Raw genomic sequence first — 27,109 nt, forward strand, 5'->3', positions numbered from 1 at the left:
AGCAGGAGGAAGGAGGTCCTGATTCCTCTATATAGATCTTTATATCACTAGAGGGGTGACCGGAAGGAGGTCCTGATTCCCCTATATAGATCTTTATATCACTAGAGGGGTCACCAGCAGGAGGAAGGAGGTCCTGATTCCTCTATATAGATCTTTATATCACTAGAGGGGTCACCAGCAGGAGGAAAGAGGTCCTGGTTCCTCTATATGGATCTTTATATCACTAGAGGGATCACCAGCAGGAGGAAGGAGGTCCTGATTCCTCTATATAGATCTTTATATCACTAGAGGGATCACCAGCAGGAGGAAGGAGGTCCTGATTCCTCTATATAGATCTTTATATCACTAGAGAGGGGTCACCAGCAGGAGGAAGGAGGTCCTGATTCCTCTATATAGATCTTTATATCACTAGAGGGGTCTTCATCAGGAGGAGGGAGGTCCTGATTCCTCTATATAGATCTTTATATCACTAGAGGGATCACCAGCAGGAGGAAGGAGGTCCTGATTCCTCTATATAGATCTTTATATCACTAGAGGGGTCTTCATCAGGAGGAAGGAGGTCCTGATTCCTCTATATAGATCTTTATATCACTAGAGAGGGGTCACCAGCAGGAGGAAGGAGGTCCTGATTCCTCTATATAGATCTTTATATCACTAGAGGGATCACTAGCAGGAGGAAGGAGGTCCTGATTCCTCTATATGGATCTTTATATCACTAGAGGGGTCTTCATCAGGAGGAAGGAGGTCCTGATTCCTCTATATAGATCTTTATATCACTAGAGAGGGGTCACCAGCAGGAGGAAGGAGGTCCTGATTCCTCTATATAGATCTTTATATCACTAGAGGGGTCACCAGCAGGAGGAAGGAGGTCCTGATTCCTCTATATAGATCTTTATATCACTAGAGAGAGGTCACCAGCAGGAGGGAGGAGGTCCTGATTCCTCTATATAGATCTTTATATCACTAGAGAGGGGTCACCAGCAGGAGGAAGGAGGTCCTGATTCCTCTATATAGATCTTTAATTATCACCAAACAAAAATATTGAAAGTTCTGAGATTGGAGTCCCCGGGATCCAATCCAGCGCTTCCGTCGGGTTACCACAGAGCCGGCCATGGACCAGATCGTCCCCATCCATCTCTATGATCCTGGGAGGATAGAAGCGATGTCATGATGTCACTTCTGGTTTGAGCAGATGTTAACACTGCCATTTTTTACTGGAAAGCATGAGATCAATGTTGTTTTTTTTTATCTCATGCTTTCCAGGGTAGAGGAGAGATTTAGGGTCTTATAGACCCCAGAGATCTCCATAAATAGGACCTGTCATGCCTTATTGTTATCTAAATGTTTACATTTCTTGTGTTTAGAAATAAAAATGATAAAAATAAAAAAATAAATGAAACGGACAGTGCAAAAATAAATAAATAATGACATTTTTTTTTTTTAAAGTGCCCCTTTGCTTGCGTGTAGAAGCAAACACATAGGTTGACGGACCAACACAAAGTGTCACATAATTGTGAAGTGGAAGGAAAATGATACAAATGAATCTGTGAAAAGTGTGGGGGAGGGGCATTTGTAGGGCGCCCCCCGGAGTCAATACTTTGTAGAACCCCCTTTCTCTACAAGTCTTTTTGGGGGGGTCTCTACCAGCTTTGCACATCTAGAGAGGAACATTTCTGCCCATTCTTCTTCTTCTCTGTAAAATATCTCAAGCTCTGTCAGATTGGATGGAGAGCGTCTGTGATCAGCAATTTTCACGTCTGGCCACAGATTCTCAATGGGATTTAGGTCTGGACTGTGACTGGGCCATTCTAACACATGAATAGGCTTTGATCTAAACCATTCCATTGTAGCTCTGGCTGTACTTTAGGGTCGTTGTCCTGCTGGAAGGTGAACCCCCCCCCCCCCCCCGGTCTCAAGTCTTTTGGAGACTCCAACAGGTTTTCTTCTAAGATTGCCCTGTATTTGTCTCCATCCATCTTCCCATCAACTCTGACCAGCTTCCCTGTCCCTGCTGAAGAAAAGCATCCCCACCACATGATGCTGCCACCACCATGTTTCACAGTGGGGATGGTGTGTTCAGGGTGATGTGCAGTGTTAGTTTTCCCCACACATAGCGTTTTTTGTTGAGTTTTGGTGTCATGTGACCAGAGCCCCTTCTTCCACATGTTTGCTGTGTCCCCTCCCCCACATGTTTGCTGTGTCCCCTCCCCCACATGGCTTCTCACAAACGGCAAACAGGACTTCTAATGTCTTTCTTCCTCCAATGTCTTTCTTCTTGTCACTCTTCCATAAAGGGCAGATCTGTGGAGAGCACAACTAATAGTTGTCCTGTGGACAGATTCTCCTCCCTGAGCTGTGGATCTCTGCAGCTCCTCCAGAGTTACCATGGGCCTCTTGGCTGCTTCTCTGATGAATGCTCTGCTTGCCCGGCCCGGTCAGTTTAGGTGGACGGCCATGTCTTGGTAGGTTTGCAGTTGTGTCCATACTCTTTCCATTTTCCGATGATGGATTGAACAGAAGCTCCGTGAGATCTTCAAAGCTTGGGAGATTTTTTTTTTTTATAACCTAACCCTGCTTTATACTTCTCCACAACTTTATCCCTGACCTGTCTGGTGTGTTCCTTGGCCTTCATGATGCTGTTTGTTCACTAAGGTTCTCTAACAAACCTCTGAGGGCGTCACAGAACAGCTGTATTTATACTGAGATTACATGACACACAGGTGGACTCTATTTACTAATTAGGTGACTTCTGAAGGCGATTGGTTCCACTAGATTTTAGTTATCAGAGTAAAGGGGGCTGAATACAAATGCCCCTCCCCCTCACACTTTTCACAGATTTATTTGTATCATTTATCATTTTCCTTCCACTTCACAATTATGTGACACTTTGTGTCTATCACAAAAAATCCCAATAAAATACATTTACGTTTTTGGTTGTAACATGACAACGTGTGGAAAATTTCAAGGGGTATGAATACTTATTCTGGGCACTGTATATTTTTTTTATATCTGACACCCAATTCTGATCCTCGCTGTTTTCTGCCGCAGTCGGAATTCGGCGCGCCTATGTATTCTATGATGGAACTTTATACTTGATGCTCTCCTTTTTTTTTCTTTAAATGTTTCTTGTAACAATTTTTGTTCTCTTTTGCTTTCAGATCTCCCAGTAAACCTTTGACACGGAAACTGGTCAGCGATATGGACTGGGACGTGACGAGTGGAAATTCGCTGTCTAATGACAGACTGGAGACGCAGAGCCTGCCGTCCAGATCCCCGCCGGGGACACCCAATCAGTGAGTGCGCACACACACACATAGGGGGCGGCCATATTTATTTTTTGCACCTCCTGTAAGAAGAGAATGTGCCTGCTTCCCTTTTTTGAGGATTTGTTGGGCATTGCGTTTGCATTCGCAGTGCAAGGGACTCGCATTCATGCAACTCATTAACCACTTCAGCCCCGGAAAAGAATTGGCTGCCCAATAGCCAGGCCATGTTTTGCGATTCGGCACTGCGTCGCTTTAACCACTTAAGGACCGCCTCCTGCAGATATACGTCGGCAGAATGGCACGGCTGGGCACAAGCACGTACCTGTACGTCCTCTTTAAGTGACCAGTCGCAGGCGCGCGCCCGCGACCCGGTCCGAAGCTCCGTGGCCGCGGGACCCGCGGACCCGATCGCCGCCGGAGTCCCGTGATCGGTCCCCGGAGCTGAAGAACGGGGAGAGGTGAGTGTAAACACAGCTTCCCCGTTCTTCACTGTGGCAGCTTCGTTGATCGTCTGTTCCCTGATATAGGGAAAGACGATCAATGACGTCACACGTCCAGCCCCGCCCCCCTACAGTTAGAAAAACATATGAGGTCACACGTAACCGCTACAGCGCCCCCTAGTGGTTAACTCCTAAACTGCAATTGTCATTTTCACAGTAAACAATGCATTTTTATAGAATTTTTTGCTGTGAAAATGACAATAGTCCCAAAAACGTGTCAATAATTGTCCGAAGTGTCCGCCATAATGTCGCAGTCACGAAAAAAATCGCTGATCACCGCCATTAGTAGTAAAAAAAAAAAATTATAAAAATGCAATAAAACTATCTCCTATTTTGTAAACGCTATAAATTTTGCGCAAACCAATCGATAAACGCTTATTGCTTTTTTTTTTTACCAAAAATAGGTAGAAGAATACGTATCGGCCTAAACTGAGGAAAAAAATGTTTTATTATATATATTTTTGGGGATATTTATTGTAGCAAAAAGTAAAAAATATTGAATTTTTTTCAAAATTGTCGCTCTATTTTTGTTTATAGCGCAAAAAATAAAAACCGCAGAGGTGATCAAATACCACCAAAAGAAAGCTCTATTTGTGGGGGAAAAAGGACGCCAATTTTATTTGGAAGCCACGTCTCACGACCGCGCAATTGTCAGTTAAAGAGACGCAGTGCCGAATCACAAAAACTGGCCAGGACCTTTACCTGCCTAAAGGTCCGGGTCTTAAGTGGTTAACTGACAATTGCGCGGCCGTGCGACGTGGCTCCCAAGCAAAATCAACGTCCCTTTTCTCCCACAAATAGAGATTTATTTTGGTGGTATTTGATCATCTCTGTGGTTTTTTTTTTGCGCTATAAACAAAAATAGAGCGACAATTTTGAAAAAAAAGTAGTATTTTTTACTTTTTGCTATAATAAATATCCCCAAAAATATGTATATAAAAAAAAAATTCCTCAGTTTAGGCCGATACGTATTCTTCTACATATTTTTGGTAAAAAAAAAAAAAATCGCAATAAGCGTTTATTGATTGGTTTGCGCGTCTACAAAATAGGGGATGGATTTATGGCATACATTTTTATTATTTGGTTTTTACTAGTAATGGCGGCGATTTTTGTCAGGACTGCGATATTGCGGCGGACATATCCGGACACTTTTGACACATTTTTGGGACCATTCACATTTATATGCTATAAATATGCACTGATTACTGTATAAATGTCACTGGCAGGGAAGGGGTTAACACTAGGGAGCGATCAAGGGGGTTAATGTGTTCCCTAGGGAGTGATTCTTACTGTGGGGGGGAGGGAACTCACAAGGGGAGGAGACCGATCGGTTTCCCTATGTACAAGGGACACACCATCGGTCTCCTCTCCCTGACGGGATGTTTACACACAGAGATCCGTGTCCCTGTGACGAGCAATCGCGGGTGCCCGGTGGACATCGCGGCCGCCGGACACGCGCATCGGGTCCCCCAGTAATGCGGCTAGCGCGTGCTCCAAACTGCGGGAATCCCAGGACGTCGTATGATGGCCGCCCAGAGGAACGAAAGGTTCCTGCGCCCGTCATATGACTACGGGCCGGGCGGGAAGCGGTTAAAAGTGGTTGTAATACTCAGACATGAAATATGAACAAAGCATATCCCTCTGTAGTGTGTACTTTTCTCAATCCAGAGCACTAAGTGTCATCTCTGTCTGCTGCCACCTTCTTCTGCTATCAGCACGAGTCACTTCTTCTGACAAGTTTTCCTGACACCAAGAGAAAAATCGCACAGCCTGTGATTGACAGCCTCGGCTCTGTTGCTGTTTGAAGGAGGTTGTAAGGTCACACAAGAGAGCAGAGCAGTCCTCAAAGAGAAAGCCAAGACCTCTCCCAAACCCCCCCCCCCCCCGCCGCCGCCGTCTAGTTGATCAGCGCGGGGAACATAACCGCTTTCATTTGAATACCTGTGTTTCCCCCGCCGTGCCACGTCATATATAGCCCCTCCCCCTTCTCCGGGCACTTTGATAGACAGATCCCCTGTCCCTGGATTGGATGGGTGATCTGTCTATCAAAGTGCCTGGACAAAGGGGAGGGGCTATATAAGATGAGGCGCGGCGGGGGAACACACAGCTATTCAAATGAAAGCTGTTATGTTCCCCGCGCTGATCAACTAGGCGGTGGCGGGGGGGAGGGCTTGGCCTTCTCTTTGGGGACAAGGCTGCACTTGTGGGGGACACGGCTGCATTTGTGGGGGACAAGTCTGCATTTGTGGGGGACACGTCTGCATTTGTGGGGGACTCGTCTGCATTTGTGGGGGACTCGTCTGCATTTGTGGGGGACTCGTCTGCATTTGTGGGGGACTCGTCTGCATTTGTGGGGGGCACGTCTGCATTTGTGGGGGGCACGTCTGCATTTGTGGGGGACTCGTCTGCATTTGTGGGGGGCACGTCTGCATTTGTGGGGGGCACGTCTGCATTTGTGGGGGACTCGTCTGCATTTGTGGGGGACTCGTCTGCATTTGTGGGGGACTCGTCTGCATTTGTGGGGGACTCGTCTGCATTTGTGGGGGACATGTCTGCATTTGTGGGGGGACACGTCTGCATTTGTGGGGGACACGTCTGCATTTGTGGGGGGACACGTCTGCATTTGTGGGGGACACGTCTGCATTTGTGGGGGACACGTCTGCATTTGTGGGGACACGTCTGCATTTGTGGGGGACACGGCTGCATTTGTGGGGGACACGTCTGCATTTGTGGGGGGACACGTCTGCATTTGTGGGGGGACACGTCTGCATTTGTGGGGGACACGTCTGCATTTGTGGGGGGACACGTCTGCATTTGTGGGGGACACGTCTGCATTTGTGGGGGACACGTCTGCATTTGTGGGGGGACACGTCTGCATTTGTGGGGGGACACGTCTGCATTTGTGGGGGACACGTCTGCATTTGTGGGGGGACACGTCTGCATTTGTGGGGGGACACGTCTGCATTTGTGGGGGGACACGTCTGCATTTGTGGGGGGACACGTCTGCATTTGTGGGGGACACGTCTGCATTTGTGGGGGGACACGTCTGCATTTGTGGGGGACGCGTCTGCATTTGTGGGGGACGCGTCTGCATTTGTGGGGGACGCGTCTGCATTTGTGGGGGACGCGTCTGCATTTGTGGGGGACGCGTCTGCATTTGTGGGGGACGCGTCTCCATTTGTGGGGGACGCGGCTGCATTTGTGGAGGACACGGCTGCATTTGTGGAGGACACGGCTGCATTTGTGGGGGACACGGCTGCATTTGTGGGGGACACGGCTGCATTTGTGGGGGACACGGCTGCATTTGTGGAGGACACGGCTGCATTTGTGGGGGACACGGCTGCATTTGTGGGGGACACGGCTGCATTTGTGGGGGGACACGGCTGCATTTGGGGACACATTTTAAAAAAAGTAACGGTATCGGCGAGTACATGAAAAAAGTATCGGTACTTGTACTCGGTCCTAAAAAAGTGGTATCGGGACAACCCTAGTTTTAACCCCCTGCTGGCGGGCAAATAAAGAGTTAAAAGGGCCCACACTGGGGCGCTTGCAGGACGGCATCTCCTAAACCGCCCCCTGCCATTGAAATCAATGGGCTGCGCTGCTGAAGCTCCTGCACAGCGCTTCAGCAGCGGCACTTTGCGGGTGCTTTTAACCCTTTATTCGGGGGTTAAAAGCGGCGTGCTAGTGGCCGAAAAGCGCTGCTATAACAGCGGTAGAGCGACGCTAAAACTGGCGACGCTTTACCGCTAACGCCCTCCCACCCCCGGTGTGAAAGTAGGCCTTGTGCACACAGTATGTGATGCTGGTATGTTGAAGCAATGGGGATTGTATGTATTTGTAGTGATACCCAATGCAGTGTGACTCTGAATTCACCCCACATACCTTTTATTATACCCGACACCCAAGTCTAACCTCGCTGTTTTCTGCTGCAGCCGGAGTGCGACGTTCAATCAGGAGGGAACCCGCCTGCGCCCGTCCTCTGTCGGGCACCTGGTCGGCCATGTAGTGAGCCCGTCTCCTGGGAAGGTCTTTACAAACCACAGATCTCCGTCCTCCACTCAGGCCAACAGCATCATCCTGGACTCTCCCCAGTAAGTGACCCGAATGTTAAAGTAGAACTCCTCCTTCGTTGTACAGATAAAATGTCCGTATAAAATGTATGAGCTTCTCTTATTGCCTCCTTTATGTTAACCACTTAAGACCCGGACCAATATGCAGGTAAAGGACCAGGCCCCTTTTTGCGATTCGGCACTGCGTCGCTTTAACTGACAATTGCGCGGTCGCGCGACGTGGCTCCCAAACAAAATTGGCGTCCTTTTTCCCCCACAAATAGAGCTTTCCTTTGGTGGTATTTGATCACCTCTGCGGTTTTTATTTTTTGCGCTATAAACAAAAATAGAGCGACAATTTTGAAAAAAAAACAATATTTTTTTACTTTTTGCTATAATAAATATCCCCAAAAATATATAAAAAACGTTTTTTTTTTTCCTCAGTTTAGGACAATACGTATTCTTCTAACTATTTTTGGTAAAAAAAATCGCAATAAGCGTTTATCGGTTGGTTTGCGCAAAATTTATAGCGTTTACAAAATAGGGGGTATTTTTATTGCATTTTTATTAATAATTTATTTTTTAATACTAATGGCGGCGATCAGCGATTTTTTTTTTTCGTGACTGCGACATTATGGCGGACACATCGGACAATTTTGACACATTTTTGGGGCCATTGTCATTTTCACAGCAAAAAAATGCATTAAAAATGCACTGATTACTGTGAAAATGACAATTGCAGTTTGGGAGTTAACCACTAGAGGGCGCTGAAGGGGTTATGTGTGACCTCATCTGTGTTTCTAACTGTAGGGGGGTGTGGCTGTAGGTGTGATGTCATTGATTGTGTTTCCCTATATTAAGGAATACATGATCGATGACGGCGCCACAGTGAAGAACGGGGAAGCTGTGTTTACACGCAGCTCTCCCCGTTCTTTAGCTCCGGGGACCGATCGCGGGACTCCGGCGGCGATAAACGCTTATTGCGATTTTTTTTTGATTTTTTTTTTACCAAAAATAGGTAGAAGAATACGTATCGGCCTAAACTGAGGGAACAAATTGTGTATTTATATATATTTTTGGGGATATTTATTATAGCAAAATGTAAAAATTTTGATTTTTTTTCAAAATTGTCGCTCTATTTTTGTTTATAGCGCAAAAAATAAAAACCGCAGAGGTGATCAAATACCACCAAAAGAAAGCTCTATTTGTAGGAAAAAAAGGACGCCAATTTTGTTTGGGCACAACTGTCTCTACTCGTTTATTGAGGGTCTCCTTGCACTTTCTGTCGCTATAATAATTTTTTCTCATTTCTTTTATGTTTTGTTATTACCATTGTTAAACGCCGCTGACCTTGGTTTGTCCTAGGTTGCACTTCCTTTCCTTTTTGGTTATTTTGGATGCTGTTACCCAACGTTGCAATATTGATTTATATGTGTTGTTTATAGACAACAATATTTAATAAAATTTGATACATTTTTTGATACATATTGATGACCAGTTCGTTTTTTTTTTAGTTTTTTATTTATTAACCAGTCTCCCATGTTTAACCACTTCCAGACCTTAGGTGTTTTTCAGATTCGGTGTTTGCAAGACTAAAACAGTTTTTTTCTGCTAGAAAATTACTTAAAACCCCCAAACATTATATATATATTTTTTTCTAACACCCTAGAGAATAAAATAGTGGTCATTCCCAATACTTTTTGTCACACCGTATTTGCGCAGCGGTCTTACAAGCGCACTTTTTTGGAAAAAATTCACTTTTTGAATTAAAAAATAAGACAACAATAAATTTGGCCCAATTTTTTTATATATTGTGAAAGATAATGTTACGCCGAGTAAAATGATGCCCAACATGTCACGCTTAAAAATTGCGCCCGCTGGTGGCATGGCGTCAAACTTTTACCCTTAAAAATCTCGATAGGCGATGTTTAAAAAATTCTAGAGATTGCATTTTTTGAGCTACAGAGTAGCTCTAGGGCTAGAATTATTGCTCTCGCTCTAACGATCGCGGCGATACCTCACTTGTGTGATTTGAACACCGTTTTCATATGCGGGCACTACTCGCGTATGCGTTCGCTTCTGCGCGCAAGCTCGTCGGGACGGGGCGCTTTAAAAAAAAAAATTTTTGTTTTCTTATTTATTTTTATTTATTTTATTACTTTTTACACTGAAAAAAATAATAATAATTTTTTGATCACTTTTATTCCTATTACAAGGAATGTAAACATCCCTTGTAATAGAAAAAAGCATGACAGCTCCTCTTAAATATGAGATCTGGGGTCAAAAAGACCTCACATCTCATATTTGGGCTTAAATGCAAAAAAAAAAAAAATGTCATTTTTTCAAATGACCAAAAAAAAAATTTGTCTCTTTAAGAGGCTGGGCGGGACTGACGTTTTGACGTCACTTCCGCCCAGCCGAGCTATGAGGACGGGCGAAGGAGATTTTTCCTTCAGTCTCGTCCCCGCTCACCAGCCGACTTCACCCGATCGCCTCCGCCGCTACCGACGGCTCCGGTAAGCGGCGGAGGGTGCGGGAGGGGAGGGGCCCTCTCCCGCCACCGATAACGGCGATCTTGCGGCGAATCCGCCGCAGAGACCGCCATTATCGGATTCCAGACCGCGCACCCTAAAGATCGATACCTCGGTTGTGGCAGCAGCTGCTGCCGTTACCGAGATATCAATCTTTAAAAAAGGGACGTACATCGTCGTGCGCAGGTCTGGAAGTGGTTAAAGTTCCACCGAGGAAACACCCCCCCCCCCCCCCCCCCCTATACACTGAAGAAGCACCAGGCAAACATGTTTATGAATAGGTCTGCTATGGGAGAGTCCCGAGCTCCTCTGCGTCTCACACAAGTTCTGTTTATCCCTCACACAGATCACAAGACCCTTTGCTGGAGGCTCCTCCCCCTGCGCTGCCACCGAAACAATCGAAAAAGAACAGTCTGAGCCAAATCTACCAATCCCAACCGGAGCTGGACAACCACATCGGTGAGGCCTATGACCCCCTGTGGTCTCCAGAGAAGAACACGGTGAGTTCCCCCTCCTGACTTCTCATTTCCTCTCCTCTTCCCACATCCCGCTTCAACTTCCCCATTCTCTGCTCATGTCTCAGAGTCCAGAGGAAGTTCAACCGACACCATACAAAACCGAAAGGTGCTAAATATACCAGAATACCAAAAAGGGGGATGGTAATGATCTCTGATTGATATGAAGCATGCAGAGTATTTCACATACATAGAGTTCTACAGGAAGGAGCAGAGTCCTCCAGCAGAGAATTTCACATACATAGAGTTCTACAGGAAGGAGCAGAGTCCTCCAGCAGAGTATTTCACATACATAGAGTTCTACAGGAAGGAGCAGAGTCCTCCAGCAGAGTATTTCACATACATAGAGTTCTACAGGAAGGAGCAGAGTCCTCCAGCAGAGTCTATCAGGAGAGGAGAGTCCTAGAGGAAGGAGCAGAGTCCTCCAGCAGAGTATTTCAGGAGAGGAGAGTTATAGAGGAAGGAGCAGAGTCCTCCAGCAGAGTCTATCAGGAGAGGAGAGTCCTAGAGGAAGGAGCAGAGTCCTCCAGCAGAGTATTTCAGGAGAGGAGAGTTATAGAGGAAGGAGCAGAGTCCTCCAGCAGAGTATTTCAGGAGAGGAGAGTTAATTATTGTTATTATACAGGATTTATATAGCGCCAACAGTTTACGCAACACTTTACAATGTAGAGGGGCGGAGGGCAGTACAATTACAATACAGTATAATACAGAAGGAATAGGAGGGCCCTGCTCATGGAGCTTACAATCTAAAGGATAGAGGAAGGAGCAGAGTCCTCCAGCAGAGTATTTCAGGAGAGGAGAGTCCTAGAGGAAGGAGCAGAGTCCTCCAGCAGAGTATTTCAGGAGAGGAGAGTTATAGAGGAAGGAGCAGAGTCCTCCAGCAGAGCAGAGTATTTCAGGAGAGGAGAGTCATAGAGGAAGGAGCAGAGTCCTCCAGCAGAGCAGAGTATTTCAGGAGAGGAGAGTTATAGAGGAAGGAGCAGAGTCCTCCAGCAATGCAGAGTATTTCAGGAGAGGAGAGTTATAGAGGAAGGAGTAGAGTCCTCCAGCAGAGTATTTCAGGAGAGGAGAGTCATAAAGGAAGGAGCAGAGTCCTCCAGCAGAGTATATCAGGAGAGAAGAGTTATAGAGGAAGGAGCCGAGTCCTCCAGCAGAGTATTTCAGGAGAGAAGAGTTGTAGAGGGAGGAGCAGAGTCCTCCAGCAGTGCAGAGTATTTCAGGAGAGTAGAGTCCTCCAGCAGTGTGTGGAGAATGTTGTATTTCCAGAGATGACAATAATTCAGTCAATGTAGAGGAATAAGGATCTTTATGATATAATGGGACACACAAGTGTCATAAAAAAGGAATATAAAGTATTTAGAAAGAATTAGAATCAGTATTTGTGCAGTTGATGATTCTCCCTCTGTATGTGTTTTGTAGCCCAATGGTCTCGTGCCCCATGACAATCTTGTGTTGATTAGAATGCGGCCGGATGAGGACGGACGCTTCGGGTTCAATGTGAAGGTGAGAAATTTCATTTTTTTGGAGCAATGTTACTTTACAGAATAGCGGGAGCCACCGCCCCGCTGCATGGGAGAATTATCATTATGTACATGTCCTCTAGGTGTAGATCCCGTTGTTTCCTTGAACTTTCACATTTACCTGTGAGAGAATAGAAATGTTGTGTGAAGATTTCCCAAGTTAAAATTGTTTCTCCATTCCCAAGCCAAACTTAGTGCCAAAGAAATGCATACAATTATTCTTAGAAACCATCTTCTCCCTCTCCTTGTCTTTCCTCTCCTCCTTCTCTTTCTTCCTTTTTCCTCTCCTCCTTCCTCTTTCCCCCTCTCTTTCCTCTTCCCCCCTCCCTCCCTTTCCTCTTCCCCCCTCCCTCCCGCTCCTCACCCCCCCACCCTCCCTCTCCCCTTCCCCCCTCCCTCCCTCTCCTCGCCTCTTCCCCCCCCCTTCCTCTCCTCTTCCCCCTCCCTCCCTCTCCTCTTCCCCCCTCCCTCCCTCTCCTCTTCCCCCCCCCCCCCTCCTCCCTCTTCCCCCCCCCTCCCTCTCCTCTTCTCTCCCCTCCCTCTCCTCTTCTCTTCCCTTCCCCTCCCTCTTCTCTTCCCTTCCCCTCCCTCTCCTCTTCTCTCCCCTCCCTCTCCTCTTCCCCCCCCCCTCCTCCTCGCCTCTTCCCCCCCCCCCCTCGCCTCTCCCCCCCCCTCCCTCGCCTCTTCCCCCCCCCTCCCTCGCCTCTCCCCCCCCCCTCCCCTCTCCCCCCCTCCTGGCTCTCCTCTTCTCCCTCTCCCCCCCCCCCCCCTCTCCTCTTCCCCCCCCCTCCCTCTTCTCTTCCCCCCCCCCCCTCCCTCGCCTCTTCCCCCCCCCCCCTCCCTCGCCTCTTCCCCCCCCCCCCCTCCCTCTCCTCTTCCCCCCCCCCCCTCCCTCTCCTCTCCCCTTCCCCTCCCTCTCCTCTTCTCACCCCTCCCTCTCCTCTTCCCTTCCTTTCCCCTCCCTCTCCTCTTCCCTTCCCCTCCCTCTCCTCCTTCCCCTTTGCTCTCCCCTCCTCTTTCCCCTTTAATTTCCCCTTTAATTTTTCCTCCCCCTCTCCTCTTTCTCCTTTCCTTTCCTCTCCCTCTCCTCCTCCTCCTTCCTCTTCTCTTCTCCTCCTTCCTCTTATCTTCTCCTCCTTCCTCTTCTCCTCTCCTCCTTCCTCTTCTTCTTCTTTTCTCTCCTCTTTCCTCTCCCCCTCCTCCTCCTTCCTCTCCCCCTCCTCCTCCTTCCTCTCCCCCTCCTCCTCCTTCCTCTCCCCCTCCTCCTCCTTCCTCTCCCCCTCCCTCTTTCTCCTTCCTCTTCCTCTCCTCTTCTCTTCTACTCTCCTCTCCTTCTACTCTCCTCCTTCATCTCCTCTCTCCTCTTCTCCTCCTCCTCCTCCTCCTTCCTCTCCCCTCCTCCTTCCTCTCCCCCTCCCTCTTTACTCTACTCTCCTCCTCCTCCTCCTTCCTCTCCTCTCCATCTTCCTCATTCATCTCCTCTCTCCTCTTCTCCTTTCCTCTCCCCTTCCTCTTTCCCCTCCCCCTCCCCTTTCCTCTTCCTCTTCTCCTTTTTCTTTTCTCCCCCTCCTCTCGCCCTCTCCCCCCCCCCTTCTCCTTCTATCCCTTTCACCTTTTTCCTCCTTCCTCTCCCTCTCCTTCTCTTTCTCCTCCCTCCTCTTGCTCTCATTCTCATCCCTCCTCCCCCCACACCCTTTCTCTGTCTTTCTCTCCCCCTTCTCCATCTTTCTCTCCCCCTTCTCCGTTTTCCTCTCCTCCTCCCCCTTTTCCTTCTAACCCCTCTTTCACCTTTTCCTTCTTCCTCTCCTTACCTTCCTCTCCCTCTCTTCTTTCTGCTCCCTCCTCCTTCTTTTCTCCCTCCACTTTCCTTCCTTTTTGTCCTTCCACCTCCTCCCTCTCTTCTTTTTCTTCTTCTCCTCCCTCTTTCTTGTCCCTTCCTCATTTTCTCTCTAACCTCTTCTACGCTGGACACATTCACTAATTGTGTGTGATTCATTGAATCTCTCTCTCTGCAGGGTGGATATGATCAGAAGATGCCAGTGATTGTGTCTCGGGTGGCCCCGGGGACATCGGTAGGTCTCCATTTGGTGTACTGAACCTGGTTGCCCAGGACTCCCGCTTTGCCCCCTCAGACCCCCCTGAGATCATTGATTCCTGGTGACCTGACGGAGCCCATTCTCTGACCCGCGGTGTTCGTGCCGCAAAAGATTTTGTACTACTATCTTAAAACAAATGTATTGACTTGTGGTTGTTGCATCTGATGTTTGTCTCATCTTCCCCTCTCATTCAGGCTGACCTGTGTGTCCCACGTCTAAATGAAGGGGATCAGGTTGTACTGATCAACGGACGGGACATTTCTGAGCATACGCATGACCAGGTTGTCATGTTTATCAAGGCGAGCTGCGAGAGGCACTCGGGAGAGCTTGTTCTGCTGGTCCGGCCTAACGGTGAGTACAAGAGTCGGACCTGCACTTCCACTCTGGGCTTAGAGGTTTTCCTTCCTACAGGCAATGACTTCAGTGGTACCGAGCATGACCGTTTCTTAACCACTTCCCGCTTGGAGAAATTATCATAACAATGCTCTATATAACCAATGGAACGGGGGATATAAAACTGTCCCCTTAAATTGGTGGTCAGTGGGACGAGGGACCCCCTCGCAATGGTGGTCAGTGGGACTAGAGAGAGTTCTTCCACCCAACGATGGGGCCCCAATTCCTCCAAATGACACCCAACAATGGGGCCCAATGACACCCAACAATGGGGCCCAATGACACCCAACAATGGGGCCCAATGACACCCAACAATGGGGCCCAATGACACCCAACAATGGGGCCCAATGACACCCAACAATGCGTCCCAATTCCTCCGAATGACACCCAACAATGCGTCCCAATTCCTCCGAATGACACCCAACAATGCGTCCCAATTCCTCCGAATGACACCCAACAATGCGTCCCAATTCCTCCGAATGACACCCAACAATGCGTCCCAATTCCTCCCAATGTCACCCAACAATGCGTCCCAATTCCTCCCAATGACACCCAACAATGCGTCCCAATGACACCCAACAATGCGTCCCAATGACACCCAACAATGCGTCCCAATGACACCCAACAATGCGTCCCAATGACACCCAACAATGCGTCCCAATGACCCCCAACAATGCGTCCCAATTCCTCCCAATGACGCCCAACAATAAATCCCAATAGGGCCCAACAATAAATCCCAATGGGGACCAATGACCCCCAACAATAGGGCAATGACCCCCAACAATGCATCCCAATGACCCCCAACAATGCATCCCAATGACACCCAACAATGGGGACCAATGACACCCAACAATGCGTCCCAATTCCTCCCAGTGACACCCAACAATGGGGCCCAATGACACCCAACAATAAATCCCAATAGGGCCCAACAATGCGTCCCAATTCCTCCCAATGACACCCAACAATGGGGCCCAATGACACCCAACAATAAATCCCAATAGGGCCCAACAATGCGTCCCAATTCTTCCCAATGACACCCAACAATGGGGCCCAATGACACCCAACAATGGGGCCCAATGACACCCAACAATGGGGCCCAATGACACCCAACAATGCATCCCAATGACACCCAACAATGCGTCCCAATTCCTCCCAATGACACCCAACAATGGGGCCAAATGACACCCAACAATGGGGCCCAATGACACCCAACAATGGGGCCCAATTCCTCCCAATGACACCCAACAATGGGGACCAATGACACCCAACAATGGGGCAATGACCCCCAACAATGGGGCCTAACAATGCATCCCAATGACACCCAACAATGGGGACCAATGACACCCAACAATGCGTCCCAATTCCTCCCAGTGACACCCAACAATGGGGCCCAATGACACCCAACAATAAATCCCAATAGGGTCCCAACAATGCGTCACAATTCCTCCCAATGACACCCAACAATGGGGCCCAATGACACCCAACAATGGGGCCTAACAATGCACCCCAATGACACCCAACAATGGGGCCCAATAACACCCAACAATAAATCCCAATAGGGCCCAACAATGCGTCCCAATGACACCCAACAATAAATCCCAATAGGGCCCAACAATGCGTCCCAATGACACCCAACAATGGGGCCCAATGACACCCTACATTAAACCCCAATAGGGCCCAACAATGCGTCCCAATTCCTCCCACTGACACCCAACGATCTGACTCAATTCCTCCCACCACCAATGATGGGGCACAATTGCTCCCTCTGAAACAAGCGATGGGGCGTTATTTTTTTGGAACCTTTTCTAATCCCAATAGCTACAATCCAGCCCCCCCCCCCCCCCCCCCCCTAGAGTCTGTAGGGCAGTAAACTGGCCCTTTTGTTCAGAAAGTTTAAAGACCCTTGCCGTATGTGGTGGGATATGACTCCTCCTATACATCTCATCGGGCAGATCACATGACAACACGCCCAGGTGGAGCCAGCAGTCCAGCAATGAGGAGCCAGCAGTGCATGCATTCATCAGTACAGCTCCTGGCACCTCGTCTGTGGGCATTAATGATTTAGAATCTATTTCTGATTATTCTTTCTCTGTGTCCCCAGCGGTATATGATATCGTGGAAGAGAGGATGGAAAATGAGCCGGACTTCCAATACATCCCAGAGAAAACACCCAGAGACAGCCTTCACTCCGAGGACGATACCCTGAGGGAGTCGATGATACAGCTGGCTGAGGGTCTGCTCAACGGGACGGTCCTGGCACAGTTTGATGTAATGCTCGCACTTACTTATAGGGTCTTTCCGCTCTAAAGGGATAATTCAGTTATGAGAGGCCAGTCTCTGTAAAGGAGTACAAGAGCTGCCTGCATCCTAGCAACAAAGGACGCAAGGTGGCAAAGTCGCCTCTGCCCTAGCAACAGAGGGATGCTGGGTACCAGAAGCCACCTGCTTCGGAGAGCCTCGGAAATTATTGGGGACAGCTTGGCTGACCTCGGAAAGGCTCGGAAACAGTATTTCCAAACGGCTCTGTTTGGCTCCGGCGCCCCCGCACCTCAGGCCAAATGCGGTACTGCACACCCAATTAGCTTAAAAACCTGCTCGTTTTGCAAGACAAAACCCGCAAACCGAGGCAGAAAAAAAAAAGAAAAGTTGCTCGTCTTTCGAAATGCTCGTTAACCGTGTAACACAGTGTAGTCTGCCAGTTCCATCAGTCTTGATGGCTTCCCTTAATGTGTAAATGGACTGCTACCTGTCTATGAATGTACATCAGGAATATATATGTGTGTGTGTGTGTGTGTGTGTGTGTATATGTATGTATGTGTGTGTGAGTGTGTGTATATATATATATATATATATATATATATATATACTAGTGCTGTGCGTTAAACACGATATTAACGGCGTTAACGCAAACCCATGTTAACGCCATCAATTTTTTTATCGCGCGATTAACGCTCGGGGTGGACGTGCAGAGTGTGCAGCATCGCGGCTTACCTTCTCGCTGGATTCACAGGCAAGTTACTCACCTTGTCCCTGGATCCAGCGATGCCACCCCGCTGTGTGATCGAGCGGGTCCTCCTCGCTCGATTCACAGTGTCTGTGTGCCGCCGTTCCCTGTGACGTTACGACGCACGGGAGCGGAGAACGGCGCCAAATTCAAAAAAGTAAACAAAACAAACACAATACACACAGTATACTGTAATCTTATAGATTACAGTACTGTATGTAAAAAATACACACCCCCCTTGTCCCTAGTGGTCTGCCCAGTGTCCTACATGTACTTTTATATAATAAAAAATGTTCTTTCTGCCTGAAAACTGTAGATTTTCCAAAAGTGTCCCTTTATGTCAAAAATGGTTTTAGATCAGCTAGAAAACAGCGATCAAAATTGATGACGAATTAATCGTGGGTTAACTATGACATTAATGCGATTAATCGCGATTAAAAATTTTAATCGTTTGACAGCACTAATATATACACACACACACAGTATTGACTTATAAAAATTACACATAGGATATACCGTATATACTCGAGTATAAGCCTGAATAATCTGAATATAGGCCGACGCACCTAATTTTACCACAAAAAAAATGGGAAAACATATTGACTCGAGTATAAGCCTAGGGTGTCCATCTGCATGCCTCACTTTGTCTCATTGTGCCCATGCCTCACTGTGGAAGGGGTGCCCAGGTTTGAAAGATCGTTGCTCCCCAGCTGTAGGTCACCGAGGCAACAAACTTTGCACGCTTGTAGATGAGAAATGGGGCTACTTGTGTGCCAAGTTCCGGGTCCAGAGGACCTATGACTGGCCGGTACCGGGTCCCCAAATTCACCAGAGAATGTGTGGATGTCCTTATTTCTTCTGAGAAATCCTCACTTCCTGTTCTTCTGTCTGTAACTCCACACAGTAATGCGAGGCTTTCTCCCTGGTGTGGAGTGTGGTGCTCGCCCCCCTCCCTTGGACTACAGGAGAGTCAGGATGCTCTCTACGTTGCAGATAGAGAAAGGGAGTTGTGTGTTAGTGGGCGTCCTGACTCTCCTGTAGTCCAAGGGAGGGGGCGAACACGACACTCCACACCAGGGAGAAAGCCTCGCATTACTGTGTGGAGTTACAGACAGAAGAACAGGAAGTGAGGATTTCTCAGGAGAAATAAGGACATTTAAAAGCAAAATGGAAGGATGAGGTAAGTGAAGGAGGACGGCACTAAGGTAAAGGAAGCTATTTAGAGAAAAATAAATTGTACCTTTACAACCCCTTTAATCTTTTTACATTTTGTCCGTTATTATCCGTTGTGTGTAAAAGGAAGCCGATGCTTGATGACGCTCCTGACACCGCCGCTCATTTCCCTGTCTTTGTCTCTTTCAGCAACTGTACAGGAAGAAGCCGGGGATGACAATGTCTTGTGCCAAATTACCTCAGAACATCTGTAAGAATCGATACCGAGACATTTCGCCTTGTAAGTTACTGCGGATCGCGTGTGCGTGAAATCCCGTGCTGAGCTGAGACTCTGCTGCCACCTATTGATCAAATAACTAACTGCGGCTCTTCATCTGCACTGCGGGACTACAAGTCCCAGCACACACTATCGACCACGGGTGGCAGTGCATCCTGGGGTATTTGCTTCCACAACAGCTGAAGAGCCGCAGGCTGCACAAGTCTCTTCTTATGGAGGTGAAACTTAAAGCGGGGTTCCGGGCATTATTTTGTATTTTTATTTTTTTTGCCAGCTAAAATTAATTACATTAAAAATAGTCCCTAAAACATATTAATAGCTCCCCAATCCTTCCAGAAATCATTGCAAACACTTGCCTTCTATCCACCGGCTCATGTTGTGGGCGTATCCATCATATGTGTGGGCGTATCCATCATATGTGTGGGCCTATCCATTGTGTGTGTGGGCGTATCCATCATGTGTGTGGGCGTATCCATCATGTGTGTGGGCGTATCCATCATGTGTGTGGGCGTATCCATCATGTGTGTGGGCGTATCCATCATGTGTGTGGGCGTATCCATCATGTGTGTGGGCGTATCCATCATGTGTGTGGGCGTATCCATCATGCGTGTGGGCGTATCCATCATGTGTGTGGGCGTATCCATCATGTGTGTGTGTGTGGGCGTATCCATCATATGTGTGTGGGCGTATCCATCATATGTGTTGGCGTATCCGTCATATGTTTGGGCGTATCCGTCATATGTGTGGGCGTATCCGTCATATGTGTGGGCGTAGCCGTCGTGTGTGGGCGTATCCATCCTATGTGTGGGCGTATCCATCCTGTGTGTGGGCGTATCCATCCTGTGTGTGGGCGTATCCATCCTGTGTGTGGGCGTATCCGTCATATGTGTGGGCGTATCCGTCATATGTGTGGGCGTATCCATCATGTGTGTGGGCGTATCCGTCCTGTGTGTGGGCGTATCCGTCCTATGTGTGGGCGTATCCGTCCTATGTGTGGGCGTATCCGTCCTATGTGTGGGCGTATCCATCCTGTGTGTGGGCGTATCCATCATGTGTGTGGGCGTATCCATCATGTGTGTGGGCGTATCCGTCATATGCGTGGGCGTATCCGTCATGCGTGGGCGTATCCACCCTATGTGTGGGCGTATCCACCCTATGTGTGGGCGTATCCATCATATGTGTGGGCGTATCCGTCGTATGTGTGGGCGTATCCATCCTATGTGTGGGGCATGTGAAGCCCAGTTCCTTTTTTCTTCCTGGTTTTCAGGGAGAGGTGCATGCTGGGCGATTTTTAGGCACAGTAATGCCCAGAGACCCTGAGTGTCATCATTTCCCAGGAGGCAATGGGGTCCTTAGGACAGGAAGTTGAACCACCTAGAACCAGGAACTAGGCAGATTACGAATACTGCCTAGTAACAGAAGTGAGTAAAAAAAAAAAAAAAAGTTTTTTTTTTACATTAAAGGCAAGCTGTTAATAGTTTGTTTTTAGGGTGGAACTCCGCTTTAAGGTAATTGTACCTCTTTTATATCCTTGAGGGTATTACTTCATAGAAGCCCTCAGATTGTGTTTTGTTGTGGAATTTTGGGAACCGAGTGCTGCTTTGGTCTGAACACGGGTGGCCTAAAAATTCCCCGGTAATGAAGGGGTTAAACTTGACTTTTAACATGATTTGGGCTTCATTTAGTTTAATTTCTTTTGCTGGCTGAGGCCCCCCAAGGAAGGAATAACGGGGGGGCCCCATGTGTGTCACCAATCAGCACCAGTCTGATGGCTACGTTCAGTCCTCCCCGGAGCTCTGCGTCTGTCCGCCCTCTCTGTAGTCTCTGAGTGATGTCTGTCTGTGGTTTGATCTCCTCCTGCGCTGATCTCGGCTCCTCTGAATATTTCACTCTCGTCTCTGTGCTCAGAATATGAACTTCCCGTATCCTGACTGCCCTCCGCCTTCTCTTCTCTCCGCAGATGATGCTACGCGAGTTCTATTACACAGCGGGGACGATTACATCAATGCAAATTATATTAATGTGAGTATCACTGCAGATCATCTTCTGAGGGAAAGGTCACCTCTAGGAAATGAGAATGGCGACAACATATACCGTGACCCCGAACAGAGTAGGGGCATGGCAGGCTTACCCAGGGAGACTGCTTAGATTCCTATCAGTGGGAGGAGTAGTCCCCATCATTGGTATCAGTGGAGGAATAGTGTCCCATCATTGGTGTTATAGTGTCCCATCATTGGTGTTATAGTGTCCCATCATTGGTATCAGTGGGAGGAATAGTGTCCCATCATTGGTATCAGTGGGAGGAATAGTGTCCCATCATTGGTGTCAGTGGGAGGGATAGTGCCCCATCATTGGTATCGGTGGGAGGAATAGTGTCCCATCATTGGTGTCAGTGGGAGGAATAGTGTCCCATCATTGGTGTCAGTGGGAGGAATAGTGTCCCATCATTGGTGTCAGTGGGAGGAATAGTGCCCCATCACTGGTATCAGTGGGAGGAATAGTGTCACATCGTTGGTGTGATGGTGTTCCATCATTGGTGTCAGTGTGAGAAATAGTGTCCCATCACTGGTATCAGTGGGAGGAACAGTGTCCCATCATTGGTGTGATAGTGTCCCATCATTGGTGTCAGTGGGAGGAATAGTGTCCCATCACTGGTATCAGTGGGAGGAATAGTGTCCCATCACTGGTATCAGTGGGAGGAATAGTGTCCCATCATTGGTGTCAGTGGGAGGAATAGTGTCCCATCATTGGTGTCAGTGGGAGGAATAGTGTCCCATCATTGGTGTCAGTGGGAGGAATAGTGTCCCATCATTGGTGTCAGTGGGAGGAATAGTGTCCCATCATTGGTATCAGTGGGAGGCACAAAGTGCAGATTCTTGAGGAGGATCAGAGGAGGACTTGAGTCTGCTGAATGCTGAGACCAGGGGAGGCGGAGACGAGAGGTGCAGGATCTGTTAAAGGAGTTCTGTCCTCTTCTGTGCTGCCGATTGCGGAAACAAGGTGGAGGCAGGAGGGGGGGAGGGTGCGCCGTAGCTGAGGTGAAGGGGCCACATGATATGGCCTGGAGGGCCGGATTTGGCCTGCAGACCTTGTGTTTGACACATGTAACTTAGAGAGTGCCACCCCCGCTTTCATTCTCCTCTGAATATAACCTCAGGTCAGATGTTAGTAGGCGGCACTGGGTAATGCCCACACGTGACGTTGGGCTGCGGTGATGGACAGGGGACCGTCCCGTCCCCCTCCCCCATGGGTCTGAGGGGTTCCACAGGGGGCAGATTGAAAACGAACATTGGCACCAAGGGGCACAGCACTTCTGCACTGTTCTCAGCTCAGAGAGGTTTGGGGACAGGTCAGCTTTGGACTGCTTGAGGAAATGTCTGGTAAGCATCGTCCTGTATGGATATAATAATCAGGAAAAGGCCGATATCCTAGTATAACAGTAGAGAGGAGGAGCCCCGGTGCAGGCTGGCTGCATACATACACCACCACCGTCCTTTTCTCACGGTGTCACCGACCTCAGGCCGGGAGGGGTTTTGGCAGCCGTGCTGGAAACATGATTCTCAGCTTTTATATAAACAGGCATTCCCGGAACACATGTTCTGCTGAGTGATTTAAAAGCCTCTCTGCAATGATCGGTAGACAAGTCAAGCTCCTTCTCCCAAGAAATACCCGTCACTGAGACGGGCCTTCCAGTATGAGCGTCTCCATATACTGTCTTCCCAGGCTTTGATTACACCCAACAGCAGGATTTCACAACTTTACCAGGAATCCTCCATAACACATGTCGAGCACAAGGCCCGCCCGCCAAATCCGGCCCTCCAGGTCATTTCATGTGGCCCTCGCACCTAGAGAGAGGGGTGAACACTTGTGAAAGAGAGCTGATTCTTGCATACTTTGTATAGCACACCCCTATACCTTACATTCTGTATGTAGCACAGTCCTCAACACTGTACTCTGTACACAGCGCACCTTTGAACTTTGCACTCTGTACACAGCGCACCTTTGAACTCTGCACTCTGTACACAGCGCACCTTTGAACTCTGCACTCTGTACACAGCGCACCTTTGAACTCTGCACTCTGTACACCTCTGAACTCTGCACTCTGTACACAGCGCACCTCTGCACTCTGTACACAGCGCACCTCTGCACTCTGTACACAGCGCACCTCTGCACTCTGTACACAGCGCACCTCTGCACTCTGTACACAGCGCACCTCTGCACTCTGTACACAGTGCACCTCTGCACTCTGTACACAGCGCACCTTTGAACTCTGCACTCTGTACACAGCGCACCTTTGAACTCTGCACTCTGTACACAGCGCACCTTTGAACTCTGCACTCTGTACACCTCTGAACTCTGCACTCTGTACACAGCGCACCTCTGTACACAGCGCACCTCTGCACTCTGTACACAGTGCACCTCTGCACTCTGTACACAGTGCACCTCTGCACTCTGTACACAGTGCACCTCTGCACTCTGTACACCGCGCACTTTTGAAATCTACACTCTGTGACCCTCCATATGGTAGAAAGTACTCTGCTCCTGGCCTTCTCTTTACCTTTGTAATTACACCCACCACAACTCCAACAAAGGTAAAGAGAAGGCCAAGAGCAGAGTACTTTCTACCATATGGAGGGTCACATTGGAGAGCGTGATATCCTGATGGTGGATGTAGTTACAAAAAATATGATATCCCGATGGTGGATGTATTCAGGTAGAAATGTCAGGAACAGAGTCTTATGAAGGGTCTCGTTGGAGTTGAGTGTGATTTGATTAGAAAAAAGGCCAGAAGCAGAGTACTTTCTACAATATGGAGGGTCATATTGGATGTGTGATATCCTGATGATGGATGTAATTACAAAGGTAGAGAGAAGGTCAGGAGCAGAGTACTTTCTACCATATGGGGGGGTCACATTGGAGGGTGTTATATCACGATGGTGGATAGAATCAGAAAGGTAGAGAGAAGGTCAGGAGCAGATTACTTTCTACAACATGGGGGGGGTCACATTGGAGGGTGTGATATCCTGATGGTGGATAGAATCAGAAAGGTAGAGAGAAGGTCAGGAGCAGAGTACTTTCTACAATATGGGGGGGGGGGTCACATTGGAGGGTGTGATATCCCGATGGTGGATGGAAGCAGAAAGGTAGAGAGAAGGTCAGGAGCAGAATACTTTCTACCATATGGGGGGGTCACATTGGAGGGTGTGATATCCCGATGGTGGATGGAATCAGAAAGGTAAAGAGAAGGTCAGGAGCAGAGTAATTTCTACCATATGGGGGGTCACATTGAAGGGTGTGATATCCCGATGATGGATGTAATTACAAAGGTAGAGAGAAGGTTAGGAGCAGAGTACTTTCTACAATATGGAGGGTCATATTGGAGGGTGTGATATCCCGATGGTGGATGGAAGCAGAAAGGTAGAGAGAAGGTCAGGAGCAGATTACTTTCTACTATATGGGGGGGGTCACATTGGAGGGTGTGATATCCTGATGGTGGATAGAATCAGAAAGGTAGAGAGAAGGTCAGGAGCAGAGTACTTTCTACAATATGGAGGGTCATATTGGATGTGCAATATCCCGATGGTGGATGCAATTACAAACGTAGAGAGAAGGTCAGGAGCAGAGTACTTTCTACAATATGGAGGGTCATATTGAAAGTGTGATATCCCGATGGTGGATGGAAGCAGAAAGATAGAGAGAAGGTCAGGAGCAGAGTACTTTTTACAATATGGAGGGTCATATTGGATGTAATTACAAAGGTAGAGAGAAGGTCAGGAGCAGAGTACTTTCTACCATATGGGGGGTCACATTGAAGGGTGTGATATCCCAATGGTGGATAGAATCAGAAAGGTAGAGAGAAGGTCAGGAGCAGAGTACTTTCTACAATATGGAGGGTCATATTGGATGTGTAATAATCCAGATGGTGGATGCAATTACAAACGTAGAGAGAAGGTCAGGAGCAGATTACTTTCTACTATATGGAGGGTCACATTGGAGGGTGTGATATCCTGATGATGGACACAATTACAAAGGTAGAGAGAAGGCCAGAAGCAGATTACTTTTACAATATGGAGGGTCATGTTGGATGTGTAATATCCCGATGGTGGATGCGATTACAAACGTAGAGAGAAGGCCAGAAGCAGATTACTTTCTACCATATGGGGGGGGGGGGTCACATTGGAGATTGTGATATCCCAAAGGTGGATGGAATCAGAAAGGTAGAGAGAAGGTCAGGAACAGAGTACTTTCTACAATATGGAGGGTCTTGTTGGATGGGGGATATCCTGACAATGGATGTAATTACAAAGGTAGAGAGAAGGTCAGGAACAGAGTACATTCTACAATATGGAGGGTCACGTTGGATGGGTGATATGCTGACAATGGATGTAATTACAAAGGTAGAGAGAAGGTCAGGAACAGAGTACATTCTACAATATGTAGGGCCCTGTTGGAGGGGTGATATGCTGACAATGGATGTAATTACAAAGGTAGAGAGAAGGTCAGAAGCCGCATTTTCTGCAATATGAAGGGTCATGTTGGATGGGTGATATCCTCACAATGGATGTAATTACAAAGGTAGAGAGAAGGCCAGAAGCCGCATTTTCTGCAATATGAAGGGTCATGTTGGAGGGTGTCACATCCCAGTGGTAAGGGTATTGAGAAAGGTAGAAAGCCTGGAAATAGAGTATTTTGTACCATATGGGGGGGGGGTGTGTTATGCGGATGGTGGTTTTTCTCAGACAAATGGGGACTGCAGGGACAGTTGCGTCAGTCCCTGCAAAAAAAAAAAAAAAAATTCCACACATCAGAATTCTTCTTTATCATTTTCTCCTCCACAGATGGAAATCCCTTCTTCCAGCATAATAAACAGCTACATCGCATGCCAGGGCCCCCTGATCTCCACCTGTTCGGACTTCTGGCAGATGACATGGGAGCAGGGCTCGTCCATGGTGGTGATGCTGACCACACAGGTGGAGCGCGGAAGGGTAGGTCAAAAGCCACATCATTTTGTTTCTAAAATATTTGCAGCACATCTGCAGCATTATTTCCTTATTTTTAAAGTTAATAACGCTTTCAGACTAGGAAATGGCTGTTTCTGCTGCCAGGGAACCCATCTCCGCATCCCACATCTGGAGCACCCGCCATCATCGCCACGGTGCCCAGTTGGGAGCGCAATACCATTCAAAAATGGGAGATCTGTTGACAGATGTCCAAAATACTAAAGTATTTTATTAAATGATTAGTTCGCCTTTACCAAAACCTAAATTGCCGCAAAACCCCCAATCTTTTTGTTCTTGGTGGGGCCCGCCCACTTAAGGCCCCTTGCACACTGGGGCGTTTTTCATGCGGTACAACGCTAAAAATAGCGCTGCTATACCGCATGAAAAATCATGCCCTGTAGTGTTCAATGTGAAAGCCCGAAGGCTTTCACATTGAAGCGGTGCGCTAGCAGGAGCGCTCCAAAAGTCCTGCTAGCCGCATCTTTAGCGCGGTATAGGAGCGGTGTGTTCACCGCTCCTATACCGCGCCTTCCCATCGGGCGGTATCAACCCTTTTTCAGCCGATAGCGGGGGTTAAATCCTCACCGCTAGCGCCCGAATATCGCGGTATATACGACGGTATAGCCGCGCTACAAATAGCGCGGCTATACCGTCACCGCGGCTGCACGCCTCAGTGTGAAAGCAGCCTAAGTGTCAGCCATGTGGTGGGCAAGAAAAGGCTTCCTCAGTCTTGTACAATGTTCATGCAAATGCCTCCTTTTCAGGTGTACTAAACCTAACA

The 27,109-nt window shown here is 48.1% G+C and overlaps 1 protein-coding gene across 1 annotated transcript in view; it reads left to right on the plus strand.

Annotated features, from left to right (window-relative positions):
• PTPN4 (protein tyrosine phosphatase non-receptor type 4) overlaps positions 1-27,109 on the plus strand; it is a 130,520-nt gene that overhangs the window by 89,500 nt on the left and 13,911 nt on the right. Inside the window, exons 14-23 of the mRNA XM_040358245.1 lie at positions 3,159-3,293; positions 7,702-7,860; positions 10,696-10,849; positions 12,284-12,367; positions 14,400-14,456; positions 14,675-14,831; positions 16,975-17,141; positions 19,240-19,330; positions 21,288-21,349; positions 26,167-26,313. Of these exons, the coding sequence (XP_040214179.1) occupies positions 3,159-3,293; positions 7,702-7,860; positions 10,696-10,849; positions 12,284-12,367; positions 14,400-14,456; positions 14,675-14,831; positions 16,975-17,141; positions 19,240-19,330; positions 21,288-21,349; positions 26,167-26,313 (1,213 nt within the window). The remainder of the gene's footprint in view (positions 1-3,158; positions 3,294-7,701; positions 7,861-10,695; positions 10,850-12,283; positions 12,368-14,399; positions 14,457-14,674; positions 14,832-16,974; positions 17,142-19,239; positions 19,331-21,287; positions 21,350-26,166; positions 26,314-27,109) is intronic.

This window comes from Rana temporaria, chromosome 6 (genome assembly GCF_905171775.1).
Source record: "Rana temporaria chromosome 6, aRanTem1.1, whole genome shotgun sequence".
Lineage (NCBI taxonomy): Eukaryota > Metazoa > Chordata > Amphibia > Anura > Ranidae > Rana > Rana temporaria.